The sequence below is a fragment of the Egretta garzetta genome, unplaced genomic scaffold, assembly GCF_000687185.1.
Source record: "Egretta garzetta isolate BGI_Z169 unplaced genomic scaffold, ASM68718v1 scaffold133, whole genome shotgun sequence".
Taxonomy (NCBI): Eukaryota; Metazoa; Chordata; class Aves; order Pelecaniformes; family Ardeidae; genus Egretta; species Egretta garzetta.
Window position 1 is genome coordinate 850461 of NW_009259111.1, and position 9537 is coordinate 859997.

The window sequence follows — 9537 nt, forward strand, 5'->3', positions numbered from 1 at the left end:
CGGGCTCCCTCCGCGGGGCCTGTCAGCCGCTACCGGGGGGCCGGCACGGGGCAACAGCCCGCCCCGCACACGCTAATGAGGAAGCACGCGTGGGTTCGTGTGTTTGTGTGTTACTCGGCTACCGGCATGACCGTGGTACAAAAAGCGGCAGAAAGTGCAGCTGGCTGTATTTTCCTTTTTCGTCCTCTTAAGTTGTTATTTATTTATTTATTTATTTATTCTCTCTGGAGAAAGTGTAATTAAAATAACTACCGGTGAGGTATTCAGGGTTGTATCTGCTACACGGATGCTGCCTCCTGCCCCTTCGGCCTTAGCCGGGCCGGTGCACACCTGTGGGATCACGCTGACCTCAAAGGGGGGGGGGGGAAATGTTAAAGCGAGTAAAATCGCCAAGCTTGTCCAGCCGGCTCTGTTTCATCCCTGGGTTTCGTCATCCTTTCGCCGTGTTTCACAACAGTGAGGTGGCAGTGCGACCCGCTTGAATGTTGCGCGTTGTTGGCATTGCAGTCATGCCACCGGCATCTACGAATGAAAATACAGCCTTGGTATTTTTTGTGTTCTTCTGGTAACCAAGGCTGATGCTCCCTGCACGGTTGTGCTAGCCTAGCCCTGTCTGAGGAGAGAGTGTGTTTTCATACATGCACACATACACACTAGTGTGGACACAGAGAGTTCTTACTGTTTGTTTCTCCATTTAAAATTCTTTGTGTGTATAGCTGCATCAGTGCTCATCAGTGTATTGCATATATATGGTCATATTGGTAAAAATCTAGAGTATAGAAGAGGCCTAAAATATAATTGTATCACTTACTGTACTCCCATTACTTCCTTTACACAAGAATTTAAAGGCTAGTAAAAACTGACATAGACATATCCAGAAGTCTTTTTTTCTGTGAGTGTAAAATATGTGTAGTTCCCAAGTCTGAGAACTGCAATTTCTATATCCCAGACTCGTGTGTGTGTGTTTACATGTTTTCTCCTGATGAGCATGTCTCACCTAGTTGGTTACTGGCTGTGCTTGGTGTTCTTTCTTAGGAGTAAAAAAATAAAAATATGTTAATGAGCCTGTTTCAAAGTTGTATTGTACATACTGAAGATTTAACTTAATGTTAAATCTCTGATTAACTAGACTAGCAGAAGATTTTTGGCAAAAAGGGAAAAATAAAAATGGCTTGCTTTATTTTGCTCTATTTTCTCTTAAAAATTTATTAATTGAGGCTTAAATTATTGCGGATTATAGAAGTTGACTTCAATGGGATGTTTGTCAGTGTAAGAACTTCGAAGTTTGAGAGCTTTCAGGGAATGTGATCAGTGTGTTGTATATGTTATTGAAAGCATTGGTGAGAAGATTATGTCCACAGAGAGCTTACCTTAACATTTCCTTGAAGTGTAAGTTTGAAATCTGTTGTCAGATGTGAGGGGTTTTATTTGTTGTTGTTGTTTTGTTTTCAACTTTCTTTGTTTTAACTTCAGGGAAGGCTCAGGCAGAAGGTGGATCAGCTCGGACATCACTTCTTATTTTAGTGTCTATCTTCTTATCAGCTGCTTTCCTTATGTTCCTGGTATATAAAAATTTCCCGCAACTTAGTGAGTAAGTATGTGAGGAAAGATTATTTTATTTGCTTTTCATTTAGCATCAAATTGTAGAGGAGCCCAAATGGAGTTAAGTAATTTTTAAACTGACATGAGTTAATTATAAATATAACCTTATTTTTTTAAAAGGGAATTTAAGTGTATAACCTAGAATGTCAAGATACAAAGCTTAATACTGAAATACTAACCAGTAAGATCTGTGTAAACAGAGTTGTACTTGACCTAGGGTTTCTGTTAGACAACTGAGATAGTGTGTTTTGGGAAGTTACCCCTGTCAGATTAGCAATAGTAACTCACTGTGTTCTTAAGCTTCTTCAGCTGAGTGCCAAAACATGATTAGTTAGGGCTAGGTTTATTATAAAATTCCCTGTGCACTGGTATAACTGCAGGCTGTCATCAAAAGGGAACATCCTGCTTCCTTCATAGCTAAGCTTCCCATTCTCTTTTTCTCCTTTTCCGTTGCATCTAGTACTCATGTTGGAAAGGTAGATAGATGGAAGCCTGCTTGTCTGACAACTTTCTTTTTTTCTTTTAGTAGTTAAATTTTCTGTCTGATTAACTTGCTCAACAAGTTCAGTTTGCAACAGTCCAATCACTAAGTCTGATACAGAGGAAGAGAGGACACTCAACTGTGCTGCCCAGGGTTGCACCAGATTAAGGTGTGACATGAGATTTTGCTCTTAAAGCTTTGTTTGTTCGTGAGGTAAAGCTCTGCCACTTTTGCTGCACTTCAAATGTTATGACCCTAGTGTTGAGGCAGTTACAGTTGGTTTTGCCTGAAATGTTGACTGCTGTTCAGTTGCCAAGATTTGGTTTGAGTAATTATTTCTTTTTGATCAGTACTTGGTGAGAAAAAATCCCCCCAAAACCAGCTAGAAATGAAGCTGATTGTGGTAATGAAGAAAAGAATATGGTTTCCAAATATCTAAAATTGAGGATTTTCTAATACAAAACACTGCAAATATGTGTTCATCTAAGAACATTATCACAACAATAATCATGTGCTTGTTTGCTGAGGTTGTAGTTTAATGAAGTAGTGCATCTAATTATATATTCAGTAAGTAATTTTACTATACTGTTGGATTATATTTACCACCATTTCTGCCTTTTTCTTTTTTTTTTTTTTTTTTTTTTCCCCAGAGAAGAAAGAGAATGTATAAAGGTTCCTAGAGATATGGATGATGCAAAGGCCTTGGGAAAAGTCCTGTCCAAATATAAGGACACATTTTATGTTCAAGTATTAGTGGCTTATTTTGCCACATATGTTTTGTATCCTTTTTCTGATATAAATGACAGTTTTTATATTGTCAAATTTCTCTGAAAAAGAAATGAAAAGTACAAACTTAAGATTCTTGATCATGGGTGAAGAAGGCTAACATACCTAGGTGTGTTTATAAATAGGCACAGATATTCCAAAATCTTTGAGCTTAAAAACAGTTCTTATGTGTTTCAGTATGCTTTTTGGACTCTTAAGAGATTGAGTAGAAGGAAATTGTGTAGTAGTGTGTGTAGTAGTAAATGCTGTTGGGGATCGGCATGCAGCTTCACCTTGGCTGTGTCTGTTATGGACAATATCATTAGCTTTGGTATTAGCCTTGGTCTCACTTCAGAGTTATGCTAACTTTTTAAATTGCAAACTGAATTGCCAGTTAGAAATTACTGTTGATTCTAAAGGAATACTGAGACTACTGCACTGCTCTTCCTTGAGACATTCGAAAGTGCCATATAAGGATTGTTTACAGAATATTTTACAGCATTTCTCAAGAAAATGTTTTGAGTCTTCTTTCATTTCTGCAGCACCCACATTCAAAAAACAAATCTCTGTTTCCTTTTAGAGTGCACTAAACTTCTGAAGTACTTTCTGCCTAGGGAGACACAAAGGCTATCTGTGTTCTGTGTTAACTTCTTTTTCCTAAGTGCAGAATATATTAATTAATCATTAAACACACTCTTAACTGGAACACTTAGCTAAAGGTTAATAACTTTAAAAAGCTGTATAAGAGGTCTGTTTCATAGTTTAATGCAGGAGGCTTTCGTAACTCGGAGAAAAATCAGCACTGAATGTGCCACTAGTAATTATCTTTTAGCTTGTTCTTTTTAAGTGTAGTTCACAAATAATAATTTTGAAGAAAATTAAAATCTTAGCTTATATATTAACAAGAAGTAGAACAGAACTGGCTGTTTATTGAACTACTGTAGCAGCTGATGTGACGACATTTATGGTTTTGGCCACAGACAGTGATCAGTTGACAAGCATGTTACAGTTATCTCAGAACTTTGACACTTGCTTAGAAAAAGCTGTAGTGGTTGTAATGGACTTAAAATAAAGGAAGATTACTTGGCTTTTTGATACAGTCAGTTCAACTCAGCTGAAATAGTGTACAAATTTTTTTGCTTTATAAGATTTCTGTCAAAAGCAGGCAACACATCATAAGTCTACCCCTTGTTTCTCTGTGCTTGGACTTCTTATGCTACTCTGCAAATGTATTTGGAAGTAAAGATCTTTGGAGGCTATGCCTATTTATATTTATGCTTTTTTAAACTGTAATATATACCCCGACTGCTTATAAAATTAAGAATTGGGTAATTCTAAAAATTTCTTTTTTCTTAACTAAGATGCATCCAGCTTGCAAACATTTGCTATCCCTGGGTCTATATTTCTTAGTATCCTGTCAGGGTTTCTTTATCCCTTTCCACTGGCCTTATTTCTTGTTTGTCTGGTAAGTATGGAAAACAATTTGTGAGGGCATATATTTCTATGCATTTGGAGTACAACCAAGCATCTGAACAGATTCCTGTTTGAAATGATCAGAGTCTGAGTGAAACGGGGTATGAATGAGTTCTCATTCAGCTCTGTTGTGAGAATGGCATTGCCCACAAAATTCAGTGCAGTGTTGGGTGGTGATCCAAAAGACTGAACCGTTTCTCCAAGTTTTCTTAGTAACGGAGGCAGTTGGATGTGAATCAGCCAGAGTTTCCTTTACCTTAAATTTGTCTAGCATCTACCAGAACCCGATTGTAACTGCAGAACATGATAACATTTTTATTATCACACTGCAAAACACATTTGTTTTTAAATGGCTTAAATACCCAAGAAGCTTAAATTGAAAGATGTATGTTATTGACAAGCTTCAAAAAATATCATTTACAAAAGATGCAGTCCTAACGACCCTTAGTACTTAGGAATGAAATAATTGAGTAGGTATGGAGGACCAAACTGATGAATTTTCAAGTTTGAATCTTGAATGCCATTGTGCCCCTTATTTGTAAAGCTTTCACTGTTCAAAATCTTAAAACTACAGAAGTGCTCAGTATTAACTCAGTAATCAACATTGTCTACTTGGAAATGAAAGAGCTGTCTGGTCGACAGCATTCTTTGTGAGTGTGTGAAGGAGAGCCCTTCAGCCTCAATGCAGGGCTGCATAGAAGCAGGCGTCAGCCAGCTGATACAGTAAATAGAGATATAAGGCTAAGATTAGAGTTTCTGCTCATTTGTTTGTTTGTTTGTTTTTTTCCAGTGCTCAGGACTTGGAGCTTCATTCTGCTATATGCTTTCATACCTAGTGGGACGTCCTGTTGTGTACAGATACTTAACAGAAAAAGCAGTAAAATGGTCAGAACAGGTAAAGTTTCTAGAGATGCTGAAATTGATGATAGAAAATGTATAGTGGAATAGCATGGAAAAGTAGGGTGTCTCATGCTCATGTATCTAGTTACAAAGAAAGGATTCTGACGCCTTTCTGACACTGCAATTACTTTAAACGGTGGGAAATATTCCTCATTTTATGGTATTTCCTGTGAGGAAGCTGTTTTTACCTAGGAGGAGTTTGTGACTGAAAACCCCTCTGGTTTAGCTAATGTCAATAGGAAACCTCTCTGGTTTTGATTTAAAGTAATAGCTCTCTAAGCATCAGAACTAATGAAAGCTGGGTTTGTGGGTTTTGTAAGGGAAGCAAACCCATAGCTGTACATCTGATTGCAAAATATTAATTTGAAGATGTTATTGTGGCTGGAGCATTTAGAAACTTTCTTTTGCATATCTGGTAATGTTCGTTTCAGCAAGTGTTAATCGTCAGATGAAATTAAAGGTTTTGCAATACAAAACCATGGTGTGATTAGTATTTGACCTCATGTCTCTTGCTTGGATACTCTGAAACATGTTTAAACACATTTTTTTTTTCCTTCTGCAAGTATGAAGCACAACTTGCTACTGTACTCTGTTCAAGGTGTTTGAATCGCATAGAAATATTTTAAACTTGTTCCTCATTAGGTAAGATGTGGAGCTGTGTCCTGCACAATTGACCTTATTAAATAATACAGTAGTATTTTGACTCTTGACCCAAGTAAATCTTAATATCATAGTATAATCTTGAGACTATTCTCTGAGCGGCAAATGGTTACTATTTCCATTACTAGAACTGGATATGTGATTTTAAAATTATGTAACTACATGTGCAGCTCATATCTCACTGTCTCCAGGTTAATTGGACTATGTCATGCTTGAGTTTTGAGGGCTAAGACATTTTATATGCAGGATTAATCAATGTTTAAATATTTATCCTTCACTAAGATCTAAAAAACCCCATAGTGGTATTACTGAACAATAGTGGGCCTACTGACATGTGAGTTCAGTTGGAATTGCAATTGGAGCAGGTTTGACTTCCAACTGTTTGGAGCTGGATGACCAGGCTTAGACTTAGTGAAGGTCTGCCAGGATAGGCCAGAAGTGGTGGATGCTTTGCTACCCTTGTAATTTGGTTTGAAGTTACAGTTCTTGTTTGAAAGGGCTGATGTGCTAAAGCCAGGCTGGAAAGAGAAGAGGCTTTGATGTAGTAATAGTGTAAGGAGCTGAGCTAGACTTGAGAAGGTAATTTAGAATGTAAATAAAGTTGGGGCTGTTGTGGTAATGGGTAATGTTAATGCTAGGCATTGTACCATATGGGGAGATAGGTTTTGCAACTGTGCTGGTAGCAGCCACCTCATGAACTTCAGAGGCATGACCTGGGTAAGTTTCCAAGTGAGGACTACAGCTATGTTTCAAGTTTGATCATGAGTTAGGACAGAATAGGTTGAGGAACAAACTTTTTGCTAGTTCCCGCAAAAGCTTTACGAATAGGATGATGAGCTGGCCATGTTGATTGGGCTACAGCTAGGCAGGCAGAGGTTGCTGCACTAAAGTCAGAGTTAAGCCTGCTGCTGTGCCAAATTACTTGTTTGCTGTTTAAGTTGGCTGATTCAGACACCATGCTCTGCCACAGACTGGTATTTCCAGACTAACTTCAGCACTATTTAACAGGTGATTCACTGATGACTCTTCCTTGAGTCATTTATTGTTTAACTGATTTTTATGATTGGGACTTGTAAGTTTCTACAAAAGAGAGACAAAAACCCCTAGCAAACCTCTAGTAGTAAAGTCATTGTGTATTTTCAAGGCAGGGATTTTTTTACTGATTTTGTTTGTTTGTTTTGCAGGTTGAAAGACACAGAGAACACCTCATTAACTACATAATATTTTTGAGAATAACACCTTTTCTTCCCAATTGGTTTATCAATATAACATCTCCTGTAATTAATGTGCCATTGAAAGTATTTTTCATTGGCACTTTTCTAGGTAAGAATTCTGGCTAGTGAACTGCGGTTTGGGGGTAGCCAGAGGAAGGGATATTATTTGCTCCTCTCTGTATGTGGTGTTCAGCAGAGATCACCATCTGCTGGACAGCTGAAAGATTACATAGTAAGATTGGGTTTGTACTTTTCAATGTGTGGAGTTCATAGCATCAAAAGGTTGTAGTAGTCAGGACTATTCTGATGTACTGGATGAGAGGTAATGAGCCCAGGGTAATTTCTTGCTTGAGGAAACATACATTCTATGAACACCATATTAGTAACCTTTTGTTCCGCTCCATGACTATAATGCTTCTGTGAACTTCTATAAGCTCCTATTTTGAGCTCAGCATAATTGTGTGAGGGTGTATGTGACTTTGATATGAAGGATTGTTTCTCCTTTTCCCACTCCATTTTGTTCATCATAATATATCTTCCTAGGGGTGAATTCAGAATTTAACTAATATAGTGCTGAAAAATTTAGTTCTGTAATTGGCATATTTTTTTGCAAATACTTTTTAATCTGGCTAGGCAACAGTCTGTGTTTTTCCTTTATGAACTTAAAATTGGTTTGTAGAGAGACAGCTTGAAACTGCAGAGTCTAAGAGCAGAGATTATTTTCTTAGTGTTCTGTGTTTGAGTTGGTGTTAAAAATAATAAAAATGGCATAAAACCAGTTCTTTTGGTAAGGTTTTTTTGTCTTTGCATTTTGTATCTACATTCCTCTTAAAAAAAAAAAAAGTACAAGGCAACAAAGTCTGAATTTTTTGATGTTAAAAGTTGGATGACCAATCTGTGATTTTTTTTTTTTTTTTTAAATTTTTTTCACCCTAACAAGCTGTTTTTTCTTCCTTTGCTCTGCTCCCCTTTTAATTCCCCACTCCAGGTGTGGCACCACCGTCTTTTGTAGCCATTAAGGCAGGAACAACGCTGTACCAACTTACAACAGCAGGGGAAGCTGTTTCCTGGAACTCTGTTTTTGTTCTCATGATTCTAGCCATCCTCTCCATCCTACCAGCTGTCTTCCAGAAGAAACTGAAACAGAAGTTTGAATAAGGATCAAACTGGACCGGAATTTCTCATACTTCATCTCAGGATCAGCACTTCTGATATTTGTATATTTGCTTTTCTATTGGATCGTAAGGAATTAATGGGGAGGCTTATAATTGATAAGAACGCCGTTAAATGAACACATGGCCTAAAATAGAAGGAACTGTGTTCAGAAATGTACTGCATATAGTTTTGTAACCAAACCATCAGTGTTTTACTTTGGGAGCGTGCATCTGGGGGGCCCTCAGGATGAGGGAAGTGAAAACACAGATGTAACATTTTGCTCTGATTATCTGCAGAGTAAAAATTATTATGTAGACATAAACTACAAATAATGCTTTCTAAAACTTGCAGGAAAAAACCCTTAATTATTCAGTCTGATTTTGTAACATTCTCTGAAGGCTTGCACATGATCTGGTCTGACTACATTTCTTATTAGCAATATTTATTTTTTTTTTTTTGCCTTTTGGAGTTCCAAAATAATAGCATAATATAATAACGGTGCTCACTCAGAAACAAAGGGTTTTTGCAGTACTTTAACTACAATGATATTCTCATCCTGATTGTTTACTTCTATTTATTAGTGCTGTGTGGTTTTAAAATACTTGAACCTACATCTGCTTTACTAACTGGATTAACAAAGGCAAAGTGTCACATCATTCCCTCTTGTCCTCTGTAACGTGTGGTTGTTTTTTTTTTTTTTTTTCCTCTGGAAGAGGATATAGGAAGGGGGTAAGCAGGTTAGAATTTTTATCATGACTGGCTGATGATTTTGAAGTTCTAATTTTAATTTTTTAATGTTGATTATTTTGCCAATATTTGACTTGCATAGATTTATCCTGCCAATTTAAGAAAATGATCATATGATTATATAAAACTCTCAGTTCTCAAGTGATTCAAAACCATATAACTTTAAGCAGTGTAATATTACCATTTCTCAAGCAATATGTAAAGAGTATAAAATTTTCCATTGCAGCTGGATTAGCTAGAAATGTCAGGTACATAAATTGGTGCAGTTCTTAAAGAGCTGATTCCAAATAACGTTTAAAGTGTCGCTAACAGAAGGTTCATGTGTCAGTGTACATAAAATTGAAAGGGTGATTCCATTGTCTGGTAAGTCAGTAGCTGTTGATGGGCAACCAGCTGTGATTCACCTTTAGGTAAAAGTGCGTATATTCACTCAATAAGGTATGTGATACCTCCCCTTGTATGCTTATAACTGTGGTAGTTTGTTGTATTGTCAGTGGAGTCCCATAAAATGAGGCCCTGGTCAGCAAGGAACTGGGGCAT

At 37.2% G+C, this 9537-nt stretch overlaps 1 protein-coding gene across 2 annotated transcripts; it reads left to right on the plus strand.

Annotated features, from left to right (window-relative positions):
- Window positions 1-27: 27 nt before the first annotated feature.
- On the plus strand, window positions 28-9531 carry TMEM41B (transmembrane protein 41B). Of its 2 annotated transcripts, XM_035890987.1 has the most exons (8): window positions 28-545; window positions 1474-1591; window positions 2129-2252; window positions 2734-2862; window positions 4220-4313; window positions 5112-5216; window positions 7066-7204; window positions 8084-9531. In XM_035890987.1, exons 4-8 carry the CDS (start codon window positions 2768-2770, stop codon window positions 8251-8253), a joined length of 603 nt encoding a protein of 200 aa, XP_035746880.1. In that variant the 5' UTR covers window positions 28-545; window positions 1474-1591; window positions 2129-2252; window positions 2734-2767; the 3' UTR covers window positions 8254-9531. The 2 variants fall into 2 exon arrangements, with proteins under 2 accessions (XP_035746880.1, XP_035746879.1); XM_035890986.1 differs by lacking the exon at window positions 2129-2252.
- The last annotated feature ends 6 nt before the right edge of the window (window positions 9532-9537 follow it).

What these genes read in the sequence shown, in the direction of transcription:
- TMEM41B (XM_035890986.1), top strand. Translation starts at nt 1,554, where the DNA reads ATGTTCCTGGTATATAAAAATTTCCCGCAACTTAGTGA. An exon ending in AATTTCCCGCAACTTAGTGA is followed by an intron (nt 1,592 to 2,733) that starts GTAAGTATGTGA and finishes TTTTTTCCCCAG; the next exon opens with AGAAGAAAGAGAATGTATAA. An exon ending in TTTCATTGGCACTTTTCTAG is followed by an intron (nt 7,205 to 8,083) that starts GTAAGAATTCTG and finishes TCCCCACTCCAG; the next exon opens with GTGTGGCACCACCGTCTTTT.